This window comes from Mandrillus leucophaeus, unplaced genomic scaffold, assembly GCF_000951045.1.
Source record: "Mandrillus leucophaeus isolate KB7577 unplaced genomic scaffold, Mleu.le_1.0 Scaffold684, whole genome shotgun sequence".
NCBI lineage: Eukaryota > Metazoa > Chordata > Mammalia > Primates > Cercopithecidae > Mandrillus > Mandrillus leucophaeus.
The window spans coordinates 1275801-1301511 of NW_012107408.1; the positions used below are offsets into that span (position 1 = coordinate 1275801).

Below are 25711 nucleotides of genomic sequence, written 5' to 3' on the forward strand. Positions count from 1 at the left end.
AAAACGGTTATTTTGATTTCCCTGTCTGAAAGGTCACATTTTTCTGTGTCTCCAGGATTAGTTGCTGGTGCCTTATTTGGTTCGTTGGGTGAAGAAATGTTTTCCTGGATGGTCTTGATGCTTGTAACTTGTTCATCAATGTCTGGGTATTGAAGAGTTAAGTATTTATTCTAATCTTTGCAGTCTGAGCTTGTTTGTACCTATCCTTCTTGAGAAAGCTTTCCAAGTGTTCAAAGGGAATTGAGTGTTGTGATCTAAGTCTTTGGTCACTGCACCTGTGTCTGCATTAGGGGGCACTCCAAGCCCAGACATGCTGACTCTTGCAGCCTTGTAGAAATACCACCTTGGTGGTCTTAGGTAAGAGCCAGGAGAATTCCTTGGATTACCAGGCAGAGTCTCTGATTCTCTTCTCTTACTTTCCCATATACCAACAGAGGTTCTCTCTCTCCCTGTGCTAAGCTGCCTGGAGTTGGGGGAGGGGTGACACAAACACTGTCATGACCACCTCCACTGAAATTGTGCTGGATTATGCTTGAAACCAAACACAGCACTGGACCTCGTCCAAGACCTGTGATAACTATTGCCTGGTTACTGCTGATGTTTATTCAAGGCTCAAGAGCTCTTTAGTCAACAGGTGGTGAATTCTTCCAAGCCTATACCTTTCCCTTTAGGGCAGCAGGTTCCCTTCTGGCCCAGGTTGGGTCTAAGAATTCCGTCTGGGAACTGGGTCCTGGAATTGGGAATTGTAGGGATCTACTTACTCCCTTCCTAAAGCAGGAGTCTCACCTGTGGCCACCCCACCCCAGGCCTGTGAGAAGTACTGCCTGGCTACTGCTGATGTTTATTTTAGGCCCAAGGGCTTTTGAATTAGCAGGTGGTGAACCCTGCCAGGCTTAGGTCTCTCCCTTCAGGGCAGTAGGTACTCATCTGACCCAGGGCATGTCTAGCAATGTTGTCCAGGAGCTAAGGCCTAGATGTGGAGATGTTAGGATTCTCCTTGGTGCTTAATTTTACTGCAGCTAAACTAGTACCCAAATTGCAAGACAAAGACTTTTTAACTCTTCTCTCTCCTCTCCTCAAGGAAAGAGTCTCTGTGAGGCAATGCCTCGCCCTGCTTCAGCTCTCGCTGGTCGGGCTGCAGCAGCTGACCAGCACCGATCGTCCGGCACTCCCCAGTGAGATGAACCCAGTACCTCAGTTGAAAATGCCGAAATCACTGGTCTTCTGTGTCGCTCGCGCTGGGAGTTGGAGACTGGAGCTGTTCCTATTCGGCCATCTTGCTCCGCCTCTCCGGGTTGTCTATTCTGTTCTGTTGGTCTATGTGTCTTTTTTTATGCCAGTAACATACAGTTTTGGTTACTATAGTCTTGTAGTATAGTTTGAAATCAGGTAATGTGATTCTTCCAGTTTTGTTCTTTTTGCTTGGGATGGCATTGGCTATTCTGGGTCTTTTGTGGTTCCATATACATTTTAGGATTATCTTTTCTCCTTCTGTGAAGGATGTGATTAGTATTTTTATAGAGACTGAATTGAATCTGTAGATTGCTTTGGGTGGTATGCACATTTTAACAATATTGATTCTTCCAGTGCATTAACGTGGAATAGCTTTCCAGTTTTTAAAATGTCTTCTTCAAATAATTGCATTGATGCTTTATAGTTTTCACTGGAGAGATCTTTTACTTCTTTGTTTAACTTAATTGCTAGGTATTTTATTTTGTTTGTGGGCATTGTAAATGAAATTACTTTCTTGATTTCTTTTTCAGATTATTCACTGTTGGCATATAGAAATGCCACTGATTTACATATATTGATTTTATGTCCTGAAACTTTACTGAATTTGTGGATCAGTTCTAATAGTTATTTTGGTAGAGTCTTTAGGTTTTTCCAAATATAAGATTATATAATTTGCAAACTAGCATAATTTAACTTCTCCCTTTCCAATTTAACTGCCCTTTGTTTCTTTCTCTTTTCTGATTGCTCTAGCTAGAACTTCCAATACTATGTTGAATAACAGTGGTAAAAGTGGGCATCCTTGTCATATTAGAGGAATGGTGTTCAGTTTTTCCCATTCAGTGTGATACTAACTTTGGGTGTGTCATATATGGCTTTTATTGTGTTGAGGTATGTTTCCTCTACACTCAGGTTTTTTAGGGTTTTTGTCATGAAGAGACTTTGAATTTTATTGAATGCTTTTTCAGCATCAATTGATATGATCATATATTTTTTTCCTTCATTCTGTTGATATGATGAATCACATTGATTGATTTGCATATGTTGAACAATCCTTGAATCCCTCGGATAAATCCCCCTTGGTCATGATGAATGATCTTTTTAATGTGTTGTTGATTTTGGTTTGCTATATTTTGTCAAGGATTTTTGCCTTAATGTTCATCAGAGATATTAGCCTGTAGTTTCCTTTTTCCGATGTGTATTTGTCTGGTTTTGGTGTAAAGGTAGTACAGGCCTTTTATTCCCTTCTCTTCTATGGTTTTTAGAATAGTTTGAGTAGGATTGGTATTAGTTCTTTAAATGTTTGGTAAAATTCAGCATTGATGCCATTGGGTCCTAGGCTTTTCTTTGCTAGGAGACTTTTTATTACAACTTCAGTCTCGTTACTTGTTACTGGTCTGTTCAGGTTCAGGATTTCTTCATGGAATAATCTTGGTAAGTTTTATGTGTTAGGAATGTATTCACTTCTTCCAGGTTTTCCACCTTATTGGCATGTAGTTGCTCATAGATGTTTCCAATGATCCTTTGAATTTCTGTAGCATCAGTTGTAATGTCTTTTTTCTTTAGCTCTGATTTTATTTGGGTTTTCTCTCTTTCCTTAGTTTGGCTAAAGGGTTGTCTATTTTCTTATCTTTTCAAAACCGAACTTTTCATTTCATTGATCTTTTATTTTTTAATTTTAAATTTCATTTATTTCTGCTATAATCTTTCTTTCTTCTACTAATTTTGGGTTTGGTTTGTTCTTGATTTTTCAATTCTTTAAGATGCATCCTTAGATGGTTTATTTGAAGTCTCACTCTTTTGATGTAGGCACTTATAGCTATAAAATTTTCTCTTAGTATTATTTTCACTGTATCTCATAGGTTTTGGTATGTTTTGTTTTCATTATCATTTGTTTCAATAAATTTTTAAATTTCCTTCTTACTTCATTGACCTACTGGTCATTCAGGGGCATATTGTTTTATTCCATGCATTTGTATAATATCCAGAGTTCCTCTTGTTATTGACTTATAGTTTTATTCCATTGTGGTCTAAGAAGGTAGTTGATATAATTTCAGTTTTTTGAATTTCATAAAAGTTGTTTTATGGCCTAATGTATGGTCTACACTTAAACATGGTCCATGTGCTGAGGAGAAGAATGTCTTTTTTGCAGTCATTGGATGAAAATTTCTACAAATATTATTAGGTTCACTTAATCTGTAGTGCAGATTAAGTTCAATGTTTCTTTGTTGATTTTCTGTCTGGATGTTGTGTCCAATGCTGAAAGTGTTACATTTTCCGTCTATTATTGTATTGGGGTCTATCTCTCTCTTTACCTCTAATAATGTTTGCTTTATATGTCTGAAGGCTCCAGTGCCTATATATTTATAATTGTTATATGTGCTTGCTGAATCAACCTTTATAAAATTATATAGTATCCTTCTTTGTCTCTTTTCATGGTTTTATCTTGATATCTCTTTTATCTGATGTAAGTATAGCTACTACTTCTTTTTTCTTGGTTTCCACTTCCATGGAATATTTTTTCTATCCCTTTATTTTCAGTCTGTGTTTTCATAGGCAGTGTGTTTCTTGGAGGCAACATGTTAAGTCTCTTTTTTTATCCATTCAGTCACTCTTTCTGTTTTGATTGGAAAGTTTAGTCCGTTTACATTCAATGTTGTCATTTCTAAGTAAGGACTTACTCCTGCCATTTTGTTATTTGTTTTCTGGTTGTTTTGTGATCTTCTCTTTCTTGTTTCCTTTCTTCTTGTCTTCCTTTTAGTGAAAATTATTTTCTCTGGTGGTGTGTTTTAATTTCTTGAATTTTATTTTTTGTGTATCTGTTTTAAGTTTTGTGATTTGAGGTTACTACAAGGCTTGCAAGTAACATCTTATAACCTATTATTTTAAACTGATGACAACTTAACTTTGATTGCAAAAAGAAACAAACAAGCAAAAAAGAACAGTAAAAAAATTCTACACTTTATCTCCCAGTTCACTAAGTTTTTGTTGTTTCTATTTATATCTTATTATATTGTCTAAGCTCACTTACTCTTTCTTCTGCATGATCAGTTCTTCTGTTAAGAGACTCTGAGGCATTCTTCAATATGTCAATTGCATTTTCAACTCCAGAATTTCTACTTTTTTATTTTTAATTCTTTCAATCTCTTTGCTAAATTTAGTTGATAGGATTCTGAATTTCTTCTCTGCGTTATCTTGAATGTCACTGAGCTTCCTCAAAACGGTTATTTTGATTTCCCTGTCTGAAAGGTCACATTTTTCTGTGTCTCCAGGATTAGTTGCTGGTGCCTTATTTGGTTCGTTGGGTGAAGATATGTTTTCCTGGATGGTCTTGATGCTTGTAACTTGTTCATCAATGTCTGGGTATTGAAGAGTTAAGTATTTATTCTAATCTTTGCAGTCTGAGCTTGTTTGTACCTATCCTTCTTGAGAAAGCTTTCCAAGTGTTCAAAGGGAATTGAGTGTTGTGATCTAAGTCTTTGGTCACTGCACCTGTGTCTGCATTAGGGGGCACTCCAAGCCCAGACATGCTGACTCTTGCAGCCTTGTAGAAATACCACCTTGGTGGTCTTAGGTAAGAGCCAGGAGAATTCCTTGGATTACCAGGCAGAGTCTCTGATTCTCTTCTCTTACTTTCCCATATACCAACAGAGGTTCTCTCTCTCCCTGTGCTAAGCTGCCTGGAGTTGGGGGAGGGGTGACACAAACACTGTCATGACCACCTCCACTGAAATTGTGCTGGATTATGCTTGAAACCAAACACAGCACTGGACCTCGTCCAAGACCTGTGATAACTATTGCCTGGTTACTGCTGATGTTTATTCAAGGCTCAAGAGCTCTTTAGTCAACAGGTGGTGAATTCTTCCAAGCCTATACCTTTCCCTTTAGGGCAGCAGGTTCCCTTCTGGCCCAGGTTGGGTCTAAGAATTCCGTCTGGGAACTGGGTCCTGGAATTGGGAATTGTAGGGATCTACTTACTCCCTTCCTAAAGCAGGAGTCTCACCTGTGGCCACCCCACCCCAGGCCTGTGAGAAGTACTGCCTGGCTACTGCTGATGTTTATTTTAGGCCCAAGGGCTTTTGAATTAGCAGGTGGTGAACCCTGCCTTCAGGGCAGTAGGTACTCATCTGACCCAGGGCATGTCTAGCAATGTTGTCCAGGAGCTAAGGCCTAGATGTGGAGATGTTAGGATTCTCCTTGGTGCTTAATTTTACTGCAGCTAAACTAGTACCCAAATTGCAAGACAAAGACTTTTTAACTCTTCTCTCTCCTCTCCTCAAGGAAAGAGTCTCTCCTGGAGCTGTGGGCTGCCCTGCCTGGAGTTGGGGGAGGGGCGACACAAGCACTCCTTTGGCTGCCCTGGCTGATGTCTCACCAGGTCATGTGCACTCCAGGAATTTTAGTTCATGTGGCCTAGATTGCCTTTCAAGTTTATTTAGAACCCCAGAGCTCTTTAGCCTGTGGTGGTTGGTCTAACTAGCACTCAGGTCCCTACTGCTAAGGTGGATGATTCCCTTCTAGCAAGGGCTGGTCTAAATGCTCCCTGCATGGGTGCCAGCTGAATTCTTCCATGTGTTGCTTTGCTCTGTGACTGCAGAGCACTGACTTCCAGTGCAAAGTCTATAGCCTCTGTGCTCTGCCTCCCCTAAGCACACAGATTGTCTCTCTGCACCACATGGTAATTGAAGACTGTCATTCCTACCTTCTCAGTGCCACTTTCCTCGGTATGATGTTAAAACCAGGAATGGTGATTGCTCACCAGATTTTTGTTGTTGTTGTTGTTCTTTTGAAGGTGTTTTCTTGTGGATAGCTGTTAATTTGGTATTCCTGTGGGGGGCACAATCACTTCAGGGTTCTCTTCTGCCATCTGGCTCCACCTCCCTATAGCATTGCTGCTTTTAAAAAATCTTTCTCTGTGGTTATAATCTGCAGTCCTGTGGATGAACTACTGAGGTAGAGGATGAAGTATGTACAAAAAGATCAGTGACCGAGACTATCATAAAACATTAGAGGAAAACACACTAAAATGGTACATTTTGTGTAGATGGAGAGGAGCCTTACCCTATTCTGCCACCATTTCTGCCAGCAACGGAGGTGTTCTCCCAGCTTCTCCACTCCAGCCTCCAGAAATCCCACTCCTCATGTTGGACCCTGGCCACCTACTAGTACTCTTCCAGATACTGTTACCTCTAGTCTGACCTTGGAAAACTCCTGTGACTCCCTGAGCCTATAATGGGTGGAAGGTCAAGAAAGGCCCTGATAGTAGGGTCAGGACTTCAAGAAGAAAGATGTTCTCACCAACACAAAGGACGTGACCACAGTGCAGCTAGTATTGCGCTATCCTAGGAGCTATAACAATAGCTTTGGGATAGTGAGGACCGGGCACTGTGTTAGTAAATAGTCTGGCTTTCATTTTCTGGTCAACTAGGCTTTCACCAATAATTTTGTCACCTCTTTACCTTGGTAATCTTTCTCTAGGACTTGGAGAACTTCATTGCCAAGTTTGGGGACTCTGGTTTTGTCCTCGTGACCTTGGGCTCCATGGTGAACACCTGTCAGAATCCGGAAATCTTCAAGGAGATGAACAATGCCTTTGCCTACCTACCCCAAGGGGTGATATGGAAGTGCCAGTGTTCTCATTGGCCCAAAGATGTCCACCTGGCTGCAAATGTGAAAATTGTGGACTGGCTTCCTCAGAGTGACCTCCTGGGTAAGGGCTGCCCAGGACTGCTCTTCTCCTTCCACTGACCTGTCTTTGGGGCTCATCTGGGCTCTGACCTTTAGCTGGACATTTGTACCCACTGTTGAATGGCACAGGTGAGGCTCAGTGGACAGAAAAGTAGCAGCCAGTTGGAGTTCTTGGGAAACAAGGCTATACTTCCAATGGGATCAGATGTCAAAGCAGCCATCTTTCCTTCATTGTTTTCTATCCCAGACCTGTTGTCTGCAGTCCTATGTGATATTCCTCTCAAGTCTCTTTAACCCTACTGCATTTGGTCTTGGACAAGGTCACCCAAACAAAATTAAAGACAACCCATCAACTCTGAATGTATATACCAGGGATTGGGAGAGTTGCCACTCGCTTTAGTGACTTTGTGAGCACCAGTTTGGCCACAGGGACTTACACAAACACACATCCACACATAAATGTGGACACATCCTCTTCATTTACTAAGGGTCTGAGCAATTTCTACCATCACAAGATTAATGCCAATGATGTCTTTAGGATGTGCCAACATACCTGTGTGCTAGGCTTAGCAACTTCACAGTTGGTGATTTGGTCTACTGAATCATCTGGGACTAGAGAGCTCCCTCACCCCCAACAGGTTTTCTCCATGCCAAGTGTTGCCGTAGACACTGACTAGAGCAGAGATTCATAACCAAGATTATGGCTCAAAAGAATCTGGGCAATTTAAGAAGTAGATTCCTGGTCCTACTTCTGTAAATATATATTTTAAAATTCTGGGGCCGGGCATATGCCTCCCATTTCAAAGAAGAGACAAGGAGTCTGATGCACATTGCAGTTGAGTGACCCAGGTTGAGATGTGCTTGTCATTATCAACAATCACTTTAGTTAGCTCTAAGTAATGCTGGCATGGAAAGACAGGAACTGGAAATACAGAGGTGAAAGATCCAGTCTACTTTCAAGGGGCTTCTCATATAATTGAGGACACCATACAGCCAATACAAGTTTTATGAGTGACACATGAGTTGTGCTGTCAACAAATATGTCAGAAATACAAGAAAAGGGAAATTAGCTGTCAGTGGATAAAAGAGGGCTCAATATAGACAGACAGAGGAGGTAGAAACAGAGAGACACACAGAATACAGATGAGAGAAGCAAAGAGAGGCACAGGGAGGACAGAGAGAAGGAAGAATGGATGGACAGATAGAGATGGATGCCTTGCTTAACACTCTTCTCTACAGAAGTCACTCAATTCTAAGCCTTAGCTGAGTTTCTGGCTGAGGGAAGATGTTTCCATTTGATAACAATGCTTGGAATCTTGTATCTTGGCACTGTAACCTTGGATGTGTCCCAAGCACAGTCATTAGATACAATGTCTCCAACACACCGCTAGATCCACTTGGCACTTTCTTATCCCCTTCATCTTTGCCTGATATCTTGAATTTTTCATCCTGAAGTGTCCCACCCTCTTTCTTATTTACAACAGCTCACCCCAGCATCCGTCTGTTTGTCACCCATGGCGGGCAGAATAGCATAATGGAGGCCATTCAGCATGGTGTGCCCATGGTGGGGATCCCTCTCTTTGGAGACCAGCCTGAAAACATGGTCCGAGTAGAAGCCAAAAACTTTGGTGTCTCTATTCAGTTAAAGAAGCTCAAGGCAGAGACATTGGCTCTTAAGATGAAACAAATCATGGAAGACAAGAGGTATGCAGCTCTCTGGGGTTGTGGTCGTAATGATGAACGAAGGCAAAAACACTAAGGGTACTGTGGGAGTCTGTTTCCTTGGTTTTGCTTTGTTTTACTTTAGATTAAAACTGTATTTTCTGGGACATGGGATAATATGTGCGTGATGCCAACAGCTGACCTGTGTCCTCTGAGAGCAAGACTAGAGCATTTAAGTTAGATGTTAAGAATCATTTCCTACCTTTTCATTTTGGAGAACCTGGACTATGTGCACAGGGTCTCTGTGAGCTGTATTTCAGGTCAATTGGAATTCAGGTCAGCGGGATTCCAATTGAGGCAGGAGATTGCCTTTCCGTTCCCCAAATACTCCACACTCTTCTCCCCCTTGGCCTTTTGTTTGTGGTGCTGCCTCTTCACATACTGGCTCCTTCGTCACATTCCGGTCTCATCTCCAACCCGTTTCTTCTTAGAGTTCACCTCCGACAGTCCTAAGTAACCTCTTCTCTCACCCACCCCCATTATATCATTTCCTTCTTAACACTTTTTAAGGTCTGCAATTACCTCAGTTATTTACGTGTTTGTTTACAGAGTCTCTTTATGTTGCCCAGGCTGGTCTCAAACTCCTGGGCTCAAATGATCTTCCCGCTTCAGCCTCCTGAGTAGCTGGGATCACATAAGCCACCATACCTGGCTTATGTTTTCATTTATTATTTGTCCCCCTCACCTTCCAACCAGAGACTGGAGAGTTAGCTTAATGAGGACAGCAGCATGTGTCTCTTGTTTTCTGCTGTCTTCTTAGTGCCTAGCACATGGTGTGCCACAAAGTAAATGGTTAATGAGTTTTAGTTAAGTGAGGCAATAGAAGGGGCCCAGTGACCTCCAAGGTAACTAACTACATATCCAGCACAGTGATCTCATGTGAAGAGAAAAATACACCTCATGTAATAAGTGAAAGGCACTGAATAATTTATTGGAGTTTCAAGGGCACAAACCAAAATCAGACCTCAAGGCTTAACATGTATTAGGAGACACTCAGCAATTCTCGCTAGATGACTTAAAACAACCACATAGCTCGTGGTTCTTAGCCCTAAAAGAGTCATTAAATTCCATGGGTTGGTTAACTTCAGATCAGTTGTATATATTTGCAATTTCATGTATTGCCGATGGTCATTTTCTGAAAAATGTGTTTGTAACTTTCACTGGATTTTCAATGACCTAGACCCAAAATGACCATTCTGAGCTAGGATGGTCCTCAGACATTGTACATAACTAGGGCCAGCTTCACAATTTGTAGGACATGGTGTAAAGTAAAAATGTGGAGCCTCCTGTTATAAAGTTTGAGAACTTCGACATGGTGAAACCAAGTACAGGATGCTACTAAGTATGTGGTACAAATATGCAGCCTGTAGCCCAGGAAGTCAGCCCTGGTCAACATGACGTTCTGATGGTGCAGGAATGTGTAGGCTTTAGCTTGTGCCTGACTTTCCCTACAGTGAGATTTGTCACCCCATCTAGAGACTGGCACAATGGAGGTGCTACATGTATATATATAAAAATTACATCATATATAATTTTCCTAGGGTACATCATAAACCTCCTTGGAGTAGGCACTAGTCTTTGTGGACTTAGTCACTTTTTTGAAGTTTAAGACTTTCAGCATTATGCATAGATCTTTGCATGTAGGTGTCATGATTAAATTTCAAGGGGACCCAGATAAATTACGGCAAAGCCAACAAAATTTCCTTGAAACTTAGTCTTTCGTGCATCATATAGAACGGATCACACATTCTAACTCTTGTGAGGTCACATTAGTAATGCCTGCTCTCTGTCTCTCTCAACAGGTACAAGTCTGCAGCAGTGGCTGCCAGCATCATCCTGTGCTCCCACCCGCTCAGCCCCACACAGCGGCTGGTGGGCTGGATTGACCACATCCTCCAGACAGGGGGGGGCGACTCACCTCAAGCCCTATGTCTTCCAGCAGCCCTGGCATGAGCAGTACCTGCTTGATGTTTTTGTGTTTCTGCTGGGGCTCACTCTGGGCACTCTATGGCTTTGTGGGAAGCTGCTGGGTATAGCTGTCTGGTGGCTGTGTGGGGCTAGAAAGGTGAAGGAGACATAAGGCCAGATGTGGCCTTGGCGGAGTCTGTTTGGTGGGTGATGTCACCATTTCTCGGGGGCTTCCCACTAGTTCTGGCAACCCTGTTCTCCAGTCCTTCTAGTTATCTCCTGTTTTCTTGAAGAACAGGAAAAATCACCAAAAATCATCCTCTCCACTTGCTAATTTTGCTACAAACTCATCCTTACTAGCTCCTGCCTGTTAGCAGAATTCTTTTCGGTCTTCTTGCCCTCCTTTGTTTGCCATCAGCAAGGGCTGTGCTGTGATTCTGTCTCTAAGTGACTTGGACCACTGACCCTCAGATTTCCAGCCTTAAAATCCACCTTCCTTCTCATGCGCCTCTCTGAATCACAGCCTGACCATTCCAGACTCCCTGTCCAGATCTTCTCAGCCTCTTTCAGTCACCATCTGTCACGGAATAACACCGAGAAAGACATCTTGCATGTTCTTTCCGTTTCTGTTCTGTTCTCCCGCATATTCTCTTCAATGCTCAGAAACCCTGTCCTGTGCTTGAGAGTTCAGGGCCAGACACACGCTTGCAGGTCTCCACATTGGGTCCCTGTCTCTGGTGCCCACAGAGAGCTCCTTTGCTGATCAGGCATGGAGACTGTAGGTTTCCAGATTTCCTGAAAAGTAAAAGTTCACAGAATTATCTCCTTGCGGCCTCACTAAACATTTGACCAAGAGATTACTGTTCTAGTTGCCCAGAATTCTGTCATCTGGCTACTCAAGGCTATCGGGGAATGAGGCACGTCTGCGCACTGGCACTGGCCAGGATGAAGGCAGCGGGAAGTGAGTGGAGGGTTAGCCAACCTGTAGGGTCTGAAGAATGGGAAAAGTGGCCCCAAATCCTCCAGAATGCTTGACCTGTTGAACCAGATTGTTTTGCTATTTAGTCTTGACCTATATTCATGCAAGTAAGCAGCAAGCAATCATGGGCGGGCTGATAAAGAAACACTTCTGTTTCCTGGTTACAGTCTCTGGCTGGACTTACGGAATCACTGAATTGGCTTCAATGACTTTCTAAGTGTGATAGGGATGCCGAGGTAGGCAGCCAGAGCAGATGATTTCAATCATGGAGCCTCAGGTCCATGTAGATAAGAAGGGGGAATGCAGCTGTAGCTGTGGTTCCAAGGACAGGACTGTGTGTTGTTCTTTGAGGGACCATTACCACAAACCAATGGGCACTAAACCTTAGGTAATATAAGAAGAGTAAAAGACACCCTATTTAGTGTTCTGTAGAAAATGTGATTTGCAAATTGACTCTTTTCAGCCAGTGTGGCTCTGAAGTCCTTAGTGCAAAGGATTTTTTTTTTTTTAGATGGAGTTTCGCTCTTGTCCAGGCTGGAGTAGAGTGCAAAGGCATGATCTCGGCTCACCGCAACCTCTGCCTCTGGGTGTCAAGCTATTCTCCTGCCTCAGCCTCCCGAGTAGCTGGGATTATAAGCATGCACCACCACCCCCAGCTAATTTTGTGGTTTTAGTAGAGACGGGGTTTCTCCATGTTGGTCAGGCTGGTCTCAAACTTCCTACCTCTGGTGATCCGCTTGCCTCGACCTCCCAAAGTACTGGGACTACAGACGTGAGCCACCGTAACTGGCTGGTGCAAAGGATTTTGTACTAATGAGTAGGAGGTATATATCCATATAAAAATGTCCCCACATGTATGGGAGAATGGAGGCTTTAAGCTTACTAATAGGGGCTAGAATTAATCTTAGCATTCATGTTTACTGTTTCCATGTGAAGCCTTCCCACTCTTCGCTAACCTCTTCCCTTTTGACTGACATTAAGGTTTAGAAAATGTGTAGGTTGGTATCAGGATGGAGGAAGGAGCACACCATGGGGACTTTTCCCTTCTGGGGCCTCCACAATCTGCATGTAATGAAATGTTGCATGTGTGATAAACAAGAAGAGCACATAACACCCAAAGAACCCATAACTTCCCAAGAGATGAAACTCCAGATTGCAGCGGAGCTCCCTCCTGAAATCCTGCTACCAGCTTTTATGGGCACTAATGAGTCTGTAAATATTGTGCTTGTGAAGCAGGCTCAATGTGTACTGGTTCCCAGTTTTTCTGAGTATAGTGAGACAGATCATCTCTCCACACACGAGTTAGATGAAGTGCACCTGTTATTATAGATCGGCAGCAAGGGACAACAGAAGTCCAGGATTCATTGCCAGCTGATCCCCCAAGGCTCAGGGACTTCCCCAGGGTGGACAGCATCTCATCTGCCTGTGCCCCACTTGCACCACAGCTGAGGCTCACAGGGAAGCAGCCCACCCTGGTTTTATACCTCAGAGACAGCATGACATACTGGGCTACAGTGCGGAAAGACCTCCTGTTTTGGGGGGACTGGAACAGAGCCCTGTCTGTTTCAGCCAGACCCTCCCTATATCCAGATGTAGCTGATCCAGCACATTCTGCATTATTCTTGTGACCTGCAAACCGTAGCTACAATACTTTTCACCATGCCCGAGGGGACTATACCACAAGGAGGACGAGCAGGCCTGCATGGGCAGTAACCTAGCCTGGGATCCTGGCATCAAGGTTAGAAATTGCTAAAGGGCTCAAAGAAGATTCTTTCAGTGGCCCCACTGTCTGCAATCAGATCTTCTCTATCTGCGTTTCAGCAGTACCTGAGTTGTTTATCCAGGTATAGCAGGAGTTATTGGCAGTTGCATACACTCTTCCCAGTTGGGCTAAAAGGTGGTCTAGAGCGATTCTGTTGTCTACAATAATCTTCCCAAGAGAGTTGAAGGATGTCTGCTGGGCTACCAAAGCAGTGGCAGGAAAGGAAGCAACATCTGCCATGGTCAGGGACAGGCTTATGATCATTTATTTAGGAGTGCTGACTCCTATGCATGCTATTATAGATCTCATAATGTAAACCCAGAGTCACTTATACCTTCTGATATACCTCTAGTTGGCCAGGTGTACAGCTTTAGTCTGCTGGCCCAGTGATGAATCTCATTCCCAGGAGTTGTATATAGGGGCACCCCCAGCATGCAGGACCCCACCATCCACTAGATTTCCAGGCACAGACGTTGCTCATCCCATTCTTGGGTCACCTTCAGACTGCCCATAAAGAAATATGTAGCTCTCAGGTGTACATAGCACCCTTTATCCCGTTTTATTGTTCAGTGGCCTACTCATGGGTATGGAGGCACAGCCATTTGCAGCTAAGTCATAGTTGCATGAGCTCAGTTTCACCCCTACACTATTGTTTATCAGGTCCCTTCAGAAAGGGCTAGCATTATTGCAGTCCTTGTTTTCATCTTTGCCACTGGGACACTTATCTTTTGTGTAATCAAATAAAAGTAGTGTATCAGGCCGGGCACAGTGGCTCATGCCTGTAATCTCAGCGCTTTGGGAGGCTGAGGTGTGTGGATCACCAGAGGTCAGGAGTTCAAAACCAGCCTGGCCAACATGGCGAAACCCTATCTCTACTAAAAATACAGGTGGGCGCCTGTAATCCCAGCTACTTGGGAGGCTTATGCAGGAGAATTGCCTGAACCCAGGAGGCAGAGGTTGCAGTGAGTTGAGATCATGTCACTGCACTCTAGCCTGGGTGCAGTGGCATGATTTTAGACTCTGTCTTAAAAAAAAAAAAGAAAAAGAAAAAAAGAAAGTAGTGTGTTAAATTGTTAGCCCACCAAGGTTTTACTAATTGTGGTCATGACATTTTGCCACCTTAGGTCAATTAAGCTGAAACAGGACACCTCTGGTTCCTTTTCATGGCAGGATGAGAGGGCCACTGTGGTCTGCAACAGAATAAGGTACAGGGTGGCTGATCCAACAGTTCATCAGTTGACCCATTGTATTAGGCCATTCCTGCATCACTATGAAGGAATACCTGAGACTGGGTAACTTACAAGAAAAAAATGTAATTGGCTTATGATTCTGCAGGTTTCACAGGAAACATGGCATCAACATCTGCTTCTGGGGAGGCCTCAGGAAATTTTCACTCAGGGCAGAAGTTGAAGCGGGAGCAGACACTTCACATGGCAAAAGCAGGAGTGAGAGGGTGGAGGGAGGTGCCACACTTGACAACAACCAGATCTTGTGAGAACTCAGTAACTATCGTGAGGCCAGCACCAAGCCTTGAGGGATCTTCCCCCAACACCCAAACACTTCCCACTGGGTGGCACCTCCAACACTGGGGATTGCATTTCAACATAAGATTTGGTGGGGACACAGATCCAACCCATATCACCCATGGTGACCACAGCTTGGGAGGACCTAAAGAAGGCATTGTGCTTCCAGGCCTCTGCTGCCATGTCCTTGTGGAGAAAATAGAATGACAGGTTGGTGCCCCACCCCCACCCCTTCTGGAGTATCTCATGTTCCCTACCTATTGGATAGGAGTTGGTCTCAGTTGGTGTAGCACCCAGTCCAGAGGCTACTATCTCTTTGGCACCCACTGCCCTTGTTGCTTAACCTAGACCTGTCAGCCTCTGTTTTCCAGTCCAGAAAGGGAGGAAACACACTGTAAAAACTTGACATGTCTGAAAACACCACTCACCTGACTGGAAAGATCAGATGTCCCTGGAGCCAATAGAGGGACCTGTGCACGATAGTATTCCTTGGTCCTATCCATTACTCTATGAGACTCCATATAGGGGAGTTAACAGCGGAAACATCAGCTCCAGGTTAGATTTCGTAAGCCCTGTCTGGGGTACTATGGAGGCCCAAACCACAATCCACCCCTGGGAGGTGCATTCTAAAGGGAGAAAGGAAAAAGAATGGTTGAGAATATTGTGACTGGGATTTCACAGATGCAACCTAATCAAGCAGCTGCCTGATCCACCTCTACCCTCACCAAGCCCAGTGTCTCCCGACATGCACTCAGGTCTGTGCTTCCCTGGCCCTGGAGAGCAGTGTTTGGTGTCCTTACTGCCCTACTCGGATAGGGGTGCTATCCCACTATCAGACTGTTCCTTGGTCAGAGTGTATATCCAAAAAGATGATATAAATTCTTTTCATGGGTGGCCATGGTAGTCCCAGCATCCACACAAGTGACAGATATTTCTCCCTTTTAGGCAGTGAGCTGGTTATACTCTTTGTTCCTATGCAGAAGTCCTTTAATAGTTCAGTCACTCGGTTGCCATTTTCCTGACCTGATAGTGAACAGCCCGTCGGTCAAAAAGTATGTATTAAGATATGGTAGCAGGGGTGACTGGCATGGCCATCACCATTGTGTGAGGTTGGCCTGGGCAGAACATCTATGTCCTATATAAGTGAAGAGATGGCCATTCACTGGCTGGCCATCTGTAAATTACATCTGGGAAACCACAAGAGACCCCATCTGCTTGTAGTTTTCCAGAGCCATCTGTAAACCAAGAAATGCCAAGTGGCCTTGGCATTCAGCCTGCAACAGTCCACTGTTAGTCTTCATGCCCTGAGGCCTTTTTGACCAGTCAAATTGGGCTGTTAAATTGCAATAGAATGTTTTGTATCGAATCCAGAATTAACAAAGCAATGTGCAATTCTGCAGTCACTATGCAGTACGGCTTTTGTTGAATAACCCACTGGGACTTGGGTAGCTTAGGTGACAGGCAGGAGTGGATATGTCCCATTGTTATGGCTTAAATTCTTGGCTGTGAGGGGCAGAGCCTCTCAGGCAGCAGTGATGTTCTGTACCAGAGCAGCCAACATGTCAATGCCTGTAACAATGCACTCAGGGTAGGAACCGCAGTCGTTGCCACACAAAATGGCACAAAAAGCTCCTTTTATGCTTGACAGCAGTATAGGACCACTGGTGTCTTGTGGGCACCTGGAGACCTTAACCTTACCCCTAATTGCACCATCCAGCCAGACATTTGGGTCTGCATTATCCCTTTATCAAACAACCACACCAACCACGCTGTGTGAGACTTCCCTGGACTTTCTCCGTATCTGCCTTTTGAAAAGAAAGTCTCCCTCTTGGTCAGGTCCCACATCTCGTGTGCGTTCTCACTCAGAGACCTCAGGGATCATCTGAGACTGTCTTTCCTGTTCCCTCTCAAGTGCCTCAGGCTGCTGCTGAGTTCCCACTCCTGGAAGTTGCTGGCCCCAGTAATGAGTGATTACATAAGTGCCCCCAAACCAGAGGATTATGAGCTGCAGTCATGTTTCCACATCCCTTTCTGCTGCCTGTGTTCATGCAGCCAGCTCGTTCACATCTTTGTGGGTGACTTTTGTTCCACTTCTCACTGTTCTGTCCTCAGAAAATTTCCAGATACATGTTCAGACCCTGCAACCCAGATTGGCCTTTCCACCATGTGTTAGAAACGGTAGGGTATCACCCCTCCTGTTTCACTAATAAGCCATGCTTCTGTCAGACCGAGCTATGCTTGCTGTGCCAACTTTGTTAAACAGGTTCACTGTGCACGGGTTAGTAACTTATCTGAGTCCAGTGAGACAGAACCAAGCCTTCACCTCTAGCAAGCGACATGAAGTGGGTTTATTACTTACAGATAGGCAGCAAGGAGGCCTAGATTCACGTGGAACTGATTCCCCACAGCTCAGGAAAGCTGCCCATTGTTGATGGAATCTCCATTTAGTGCGCCACACTTGCGCAGCAGATGAGAGACCCCAGAAAGCAGCCCAGCCTGGGTTTTATACCTGAAGGCAACGTGACATACTGGGCTAAAGACTGAAGGACATCCTGTTCTAGAGGTGGGGGCATGGGAACAGAGCCCGGGCTGTCCCAGTCAGCTCCTCCCTGTCTCAAGATGTTGCATTCCCAGTATACTATTCTACAATTATTCTTGAGATCTACAGGAGAGACATGATAGGAGAACTGAATCAGCCCAAGGCCATCTAGAGAACTGTCCTGCAGTGTAGGGAAAGAGAAAAGGACTATGGATGGCCTACAGATGAGTTAAATGTATGTCCAGGAAGAGACGGTCTACATTGCATATGAAAATTCTGAGAAAAAGTCCTCGGAGATCAAAACTTTGATGATAGGAAAAGGACACGGAAGCATTAGGGACCCTTGGTGACAGTCTGGAGAAGTCTTCATTTCCAAGGGAGGAGAGAGTGAAAGAAAAGAGGGGGCCATTCTTTGGATACTGGATGATGAAGAAAAAATATGCAATAGGAGGGAATGTGTGGTTCTGCAGAGGACAGACAAGTAGGAAGTTGGACAATGCAACCTCCTAACCCCAATCACCCCACAACAAAATCCATGCATTAAGGAGATCGCAACTCACCATACTCCACCCTACCATATAGAAGTCTTAAAATTGAGGGTAAAGCTTCAGCGAAAATCTCAAGTGAAAAATGGGCAAGTAGTCAGTCTCCTTGCCACCATGTCTCAGCTGGAGCAGTCACCAGAGCTTTGTGAGTCCCCGAGTCCACAGGAATGCCCACCTCTGCACCCGCCATGTCCCAGAGCCTGCTGGAGCCACTAGGGGCTCCCGGGGCCTCAGGCCTGGCTCAATGCAGGCCTCCTCCTTTCTTTGCCACCCCAGGCTGGAATGGGTGCCTTCCCTCCTCCAGGATGGTAGGCACGGGTGACTGGTGGTCGCCTCATTCCTCTGAGGGGGATGGGGAATCAGGAATGTGAGGGTCACAGGGAGCTCCCTGGGCTCCCTGCTAACTTCTCCATAAAAGTTGTTGGTGATGAGCAAGACAAAATAACTAAACACTGGTGGGTCTGCTCTATTCCATTCTCTTCTGTTCTGTTTTAGGGGTATGTAAGGGTGGGAGAGGTGTGATCTTGCTGTGGTGTGACTCTGACAAGGAAGCAGCCTACCAGACCTCGTTTCAGAATCTTACTGGATTTTTGCTTCCTCAGGCTGGACACTGAACTCTGCTGTGCTTTATGATTGAGCTGAAGTAGGTGTTTGGATGGTCCAATCAAGTCTGCTTTCCACAGCTTCCAAGCTCACTGAGCACAGAGACCATCTGTTTTCTGGACACTCTGTTTATCTAACTGCAATTGTACTCTCCTTTGAGGATTCTCGACACTAGTGTTATTCAAATATCCCAATAGACTAACAAATGAGAAGAAACTTGAAAAAAATGGGCAAAATCTAAGAGCATAAAATTTACACACACACGTCTGTGTGCACACATGCATCACGTAAGTGACCCTTAAACACATGAAAAGATGCTTGCCTTTGCTTGCTTTCAGAGGAAGGCAAGTTAAAACTACATTATGATACTGTTTCTCACTAGATCGGCAAACATTAAAAAGATTTAGTAACACTCTGTGGTGAGGCTGTGAGGATACAGGCTCTGTCAGCATTGCTGGTGGGGAAACAAAATGGTAGAACCTTAGGGAGGAGAATTTGGCAATATTTAACAAAACTACACAACACAAACATCTAGGAATTTTCCTTGAAGATTTGGATCTCCAACAAGATCCAAATACATCTGCTTATTGTAGCATTATTTACCATACATTGAAAAATATTAGGAACATCCTAAATGCCCATATATAGGAGATTAGTTGAAGAATCCATGGCACAGTCATACAATGGAATACTATACAGCCATGTAAATGAATTAGAAAGCTTTCTATAGAGTGAAATGTTGTGGGTTCTAGGAGACGGTTTATTCTTTGAAAGAATTTATAATACCTTTTGTGTATCTGCTTAGTTTTGCAAAAAGAAATAAGGAAGGATAAATTAGAAAATAATGAGACTGGCTATCTCCAGGGCCTGGGTGGAAACAAGGAAGGGATTGGGGAGGAGGTGACTTTTCCTTTTTAGATAGGTTTGACATCTAGAATTATGCTATTATGTTACACAGTTGTAAACCTAAATTAAAGAATGGAGACTAAATGGAATCAACATAAAAATAAATTGGCTATATTTCAATAAATAAGATAACCATACTTAAAAAGAAGATAAGTAATATATATACATTTTGAATCTATCTATCTATCTATCTATCTATCTATCTATCTATCTATCTATCTACCTATCTATCTCTATCTCCCCAGTCTAAAGACAAAAACAAGTACAAATAAATCTTGAAGTCTAACCAGTGTTGTAGTGTTGTTTAAATCATGATGAAATACAGATTACATAGAATTTACTACTTCAACCATTGAAAAGTGCACAATTCGGTGGCATCGCATAGAGTCTTATTGTTGTGCAGCCATCACCACTATCTATCTTCAGAACTCTTTCATCATCCCAAACTGAAACGCCTTACTTATTAAAGAATAACTCCCCTTATTTCTTCCCCCTAGCCCCTGGTAGTCTGCATTCTACTTTCTGCCTCCATGAATTGACTATTCTCCATACCTCATTAAGTGGAAGTAGGTTTGATTTTACCAGTGGCATGAGTTAGAAAATTTGGCATTGTGTTCTGATTGTAGGATTGAGCAAATGTGTAAATATATTGAAAATATCAAGAGTCAGATTGCTCACTGTCAGAAAGAAGACCCAATATAGAGAGGAAGAAAACTGGCAGGAACCCTGTGGTATTGAACTGAAATAATGGAACTTGAGTTATTAGTATGAACTCATGGTTTTTAATAAATATGTATAAATAGATGTAAATATATTTGTGTATCTGTACACTTCAGGGCCTAGACCTTCTTTTCTGGCTAAAAAGTAAGAACGTGCTTAAAAACAGAAGGAGGATGTAAACAAACCTAACAAAAAAACACACAGGCCCATTTTGTAAGGCTACAACAACTCAAACCTGGGACAATTTTAGCATTAAAATAAATATGATAGTTCTTGCAGTGCTGGCTTAGTAGTGGTGAATTCTCTCAGCATGTATTTGTCTAAAAAAGACTTTATCTTTTCTTCATTTATTAAGTGTAGTTTCTCTGGATACAGAATTCTTGGTTGAAAATTGTTTTGTTTCAGGAGGCTAAAGATAGGACCCCAATTCCTTCAATTAGCTTGCAGGGTTTCTGCTGAGAAATCTCCTATTAATCTGACAGGCTTTCCTTTATAGGTTACCTGATGCTTTATCCTCACAGCTCTTAAGATTCTTTCCATCATCTTGACTTTAGATAACATGATGACTATGTGCCTAGGTGATGATCTTTTTGTGGTATATTTCCCAGATGTTTTTTAAGCTTCTAGTGTTTGGATGTCTAGATCTCTGGCAAAGCTGGGGATATTTTCCTCAATTATTCCCTCAAATATATTTTTCAAACCTTTAGATTTCTCTTCTTCCTGGGGAACAGCAATTATTCTTAGGTTCAGTTATTTAACATAATCCAAAACTTCTTGTAGGCTTTGTTCATCTTTTTAGGTTCTTTTTCTTTTATCTTTGTTGAATTGGGTTAATTTGAAAGTCTTGTCTTCGAGGTCTGAAGTTCTTTCTTCTACTTGTTTGATTCTATTGCTGAGACTTTCCAGTGCATTTTGCAATTATCTGTGCCCTTCATTTCCAGAAGTTGTGATTGCTTTTATTTCTGCTATTTCACTGGAGATTTTTCCATTCATATCCCGAGTCATTTTTTGATTGCTTTGAGTTCAGTTTCACTTTTCTCTGGTGTCTCCTTGATTGGCTTAATAGTCAACCTTCTGAGTTCTTTTTCTGGTAATTCAGAGATTTCATCTTGGTTTGGATACATTGCCTGTGAGCTAGTGTGATCTTTTGAGGGTGTAAAAGAACCTCGTTTTGTCATAATACTAAAATTGTTTTTCTGATTCTTTCTCATTTGGGTAAACTATGTCAGTGGGAAGATCTAGGACTCAAGGGCTGCTGTTCAGGTTCTTTTGTCCCAGAGGGTGCTCCCTTGATATAGTACTCTCCCATTTCCCCTAGGGATGGGGCTTCCTGAGAGCCAAACTGCAGTGATTGTTATTTCTCTTCTGGATCTAGCCACTGAAGAAAGCTACCAGCCTCCAGACTGGTACTGGGGAGTGAGTGTTTTCAGAGTCTTGTAATGTGATCTGTCTTCAGGTGTCTCAGTCGTGGATACCAGCACCTGCTCCAGTGGAGATAGCAGGGTAGTGAAGTGGACTCTGTGAGCGTCCTTGGTTGTATTTTTGTTAAATGCACTGGTTTTGTGTTGGTTGCCCTCCAATCAGGAGGTGGCACTTTCAAGAGAACATCAGCTGTGGTAAAATAGGAGGAATCCGGTGGTGGGCAGGGCCATAGAAGTCTCAAGAGATTATGTCCCTTGTATTCTAAAAGAAACTCTAAATATTGAAACAAATCTTTGAAATATACCAAAATAGGATCTTCTTAAACAACACAATGAAAAAAAGAAGCCAAGGCATACAGGCAACAAATAATGTGATGAATAGAATAGTATCTCACATCTCAATACTAACGTTGAATGCAAGTGGCCTAAATGCTTCACTCAAAAGACACAGAATGGCAGAATGGATAAGAATTCACCAACCAAGTATCTGCTGGATTCAAGAAACTCACCTGACACATAAGGATTCACAGAAACTTAAGGTGAAGGAGTAGAAAAAGATATTCTATGCAAATGGACACCAAAAGTGAGCAGGAGTAGCTATACTTATACAAGACAAAACAGACTTTAAAACAACAGCAGTTAAAAAAAAGACAAATAGGCACATTATATAATCATAAAAGGACTAGTCCAACAGGAAAATATCACAATCCTAAATATATATGCACCTAACACTGGTGCTCCCAAATTTATAAAACAATTACTATTAGATCTAAGAAATAAGATATATGGCAACATAATAATAGTGGAGGACTTCAATACTGCACTGAATCAGCATTAGACAGGTCATCAACACAGAAAGTCAACAAAGAAACAATGGACTTAAAGTATACCCTAGAACAAATAAACTTAACAGATATTTACAGAATGTTCTACCCAACAACTGCAGAATATACATTCTATTCATCAGCACATGGAATAGTCTCTAAGACAGACCATTTGATAGGCCACAAAACAAGTCTCAACACATTTTAAAAAATTGAAATTACAGCATGTACTCTCTCAGACCACAGTGAAGAAAACTGGAAGTCCACTCCAAAAGGAACCCTCAAAACCATGCAAAAACATGGAAATTAAATAACCTGCTTCTGAGAGATCATTGGGTCAACAATGAAATCAAGATGTAAGTTAAAAAATTATTTGAACTGAATGATAATAGTGACACAACCTATCAAAATCTCTGGGATACAGCAAAGGCAGTGCTAAGAGGAAAGTTCATAGCATTAAATGCCTACCTCAAAAAGTCTGAAAGAGCACAAATAGATAACCTAAGGTCACACCTCATGCAGCTAGAGAAACAAAAACCAAACCCAAACCCAGCAGAAGAAAAATAACAAGATCAGAGCAGAACTAAATGAAATTGAAACAAACAAACAAAAAATCCAAAAGATAAAGCAAAAAGCTGGTTCTTTGAAAAGATAAACACAATTGATAAACCATTAGCAAGATTAACCAAGAAAAGATGAGCGAAGAACCAAATAAGCTCAATTAGAAACAAAACTATTGGGAAAAAGCTGAGTGTTGGAAAGAAAACTGAGGCAGGGCATGCATGTCTGACATAATGTCCTCTGGAATGTGTCTAGACTTGCTGGCTCCTTGCTTCTAGCCCTCCTAGGCTCCTAGATGGATTGTATTCACATTATCTCAAGTAGCAGAACATGTTCCTTGTAAATGCTAAACCGTCACAGCTGTAGCTCATGCTCCTGCCCTTTTGACCACCACATTCTCACCACCTGTTTCTTTGTTGGATTACCAATAAATAGCGTGGGCTCCCAGAGCTCAGGGCCTTCTCAGCCTCCATGATTGTGATGGCCCCCTAGTGCCCACATTTCTGTCTCAAACTGTCTTTTCTCAATCCTTTGACTCCGCCGGACTTTGTCACCCCCAGGACCTTGTGTTGGATCTGATCACCCAAACACTAAACAGCAGATATTACAATAGATACCACAGAAATACAAAAGATCATTCAAGGCTACTATGAACAGCTTTACACACATAAAGTACAAAACCTAGAGGAGGTGGGTAAGTTCCTAAAAATATACAACCATCCTAGAGTGAACCAGAAAAATATAGCAATTCTGAACATACCAGTAACACTCAGTAAAATTGAAATAGTGATTAAGAAATTACAAAAAAAAAAAAAAAAAAAAAAAAAAAGCCAGGACCAGACAGATTCACAGCTGAATTTTATCAGACATTCGAAGGATTGGTACCAATCTTATGGACACTATTCCAAAAGATAGAGAAAGAGGGAATCCTTCCTAAATCATTCTGTGAAGCTGGTATTACCCTAATACCAAAGGACAGAACATAGCAAAGAAAAGAAAACTACATATCAGTGTCTCTGATGAACATAGAGATGCAAAAGTCCTCAACAAAACACTAGCTAACTGAATACAACAGCATATCAAAAAGATAATCCACCATCATCAAGTAGGATTCATACCAGGGATGCAGGGATGGTTTAACATCTACAAGTCAATAAATGTGATACATTACATAAACAGAGCAAAAATCACATGATCATCTCAGTAGATGCAGAAAAAGCATTTGACAAAATCCAGCCTTCTTTATGATTAAACCCTCAGCAAAATCAACATAGAAGGGGCATCCTTTAAGCTGATAAAAACCATCTATGACAAACCCACATTCAACATTATAATAAACAGGGAAAAATTGAAAGCATTCCCCCTGAGTACTGGACTAAGACAAGGATGCCCACTTTCACCACTTCTATGCAACATATTACTGGAAGTCCTAGCCAGAGCAATGAGACAAGAGAAAGAAATAAAGGGCATCCAAATCAGTAAAAAGGAAGTCAAATTGTCCCTATTTACTGATGACATAATCGTATATGTAGAAAACCCTAAAGACTCATCCAAAAAGCTCCTAGAACTGGTAAATGAATTCAGCAAAGTTTCGGGATACAAAATTCAAGTACACAAATCAGTAGCCCTGCTATATATCAATAGCAAACAAGCCGAGAATAAAATCAATAACTCAATCCATTTTCTAACAGTTGCAAAAAAAAAAAAAAGTACTTAGGAATATATTCAACCAAGCAGGTGAAAGTCCTCTACAAGGAAAACCAGACAACACTGCTGAAAGAAATCATAGATGACACAAAAAAATGGAAACACATTTCATGCTCATGGATGAGTAGAATCATTGTGAAAATGACCATTCTGCCAAAAACCATCTGCAAATTCAATGCAATTTCCATCAGAATACCACCAGCATTTTTCACAAACTAGAAAAAAAAATTCTAAAATGTATATGGAATCAAAAAAGAATCCACATAGCCAAAGCACGACTAAGCAAAAAGAAGAAATCTGGAGACATTACATTACCTGACTTTAAACTATACTATAAGGTCACAGTCCCCAAAACAACATGACACTGGTGTAAAAATAGACATACAGACCAATGGAACACAATACAGAACTCAGAATCCAAATACTTACAGTCAACTGGTAGTCAACAAAACAATCAAAAACAAAATGTGGGGAAAAGATGCCCTATTCAACAACTGGTGCTGGGATAATTGGCAAGCCACAGGAAGAAGAATGAAACTGGATCCTTATCTCTTACCTTATACAAAAATCAACTCAAGATGGATCAAGGACTTAAATCAAGACATGAAACCATAAAAATTCTAGAAGATAATGTTGGAAAAACCCCTGGACATTGGCTTAGGCAAAGACTTCATGACCAAGAATCCAAAAGCAGATGCAACAAAGGCAAAGATTAATAGATGGGACCTAATTAAACAAAAAACCTTTTGCACAGCAAAAGAAACAATCTGCAGATTAAACAGACAACCCACAGATTGGGAGAAAATCTTTGCAATCTATACATCTGACAAAGGGCTAATATCCAGAATCTGCAAGGAACTCAAATGAATTAACAAGAAAAAAACCAAATAATACCATCAAAGTGGGCTAAGGACGCAAATAGAAAATTCTCAAAAGAAGAAATACAAATGGCCAATAAACATGGAAAAATGCTCAATATCACTAATGATCAGGGAAATGTAAATCAAAACCATAATGTGATACCACCTCACTTCTGCAAGAATGGCCATCATCAAAAAAAAAAAAAAAAAAAA

The 25711-nt window shown here is 42.1% G+C and overlaps 1 protein-coding gene across 1 annotated transcript in view; it reads left to right on the forward strand.

Annotated features, from left to right (window-relative positions):
• Positions 1 to 11389, forward strand: part of UGT3A2 (UDP glycosyltransferase 3 family, polypeptide A2) — a 50385-nt gene extending 38996 nt beyond the window's left edge. Inside the window, 4 exon segments of the mRNA XM_012002377.1 lie at positions 6709 to 6940; positions 8403 to 8622; positions 10443 to 10542; positions 10544 to 11389. Of these exon segments, the coding sequence (XP_011857767.1) occupies positions 6709 to 6940; positions 8403 to 8622; positions 10443 to 10542; positions 10544 to 10720 (729 nt within the window). The 3' untranslated portion in view covers positions 10721 to 11389.
• The last annotated feature ends 14322 nt before the right edge of the window (positions 11390 to 25711 follow it).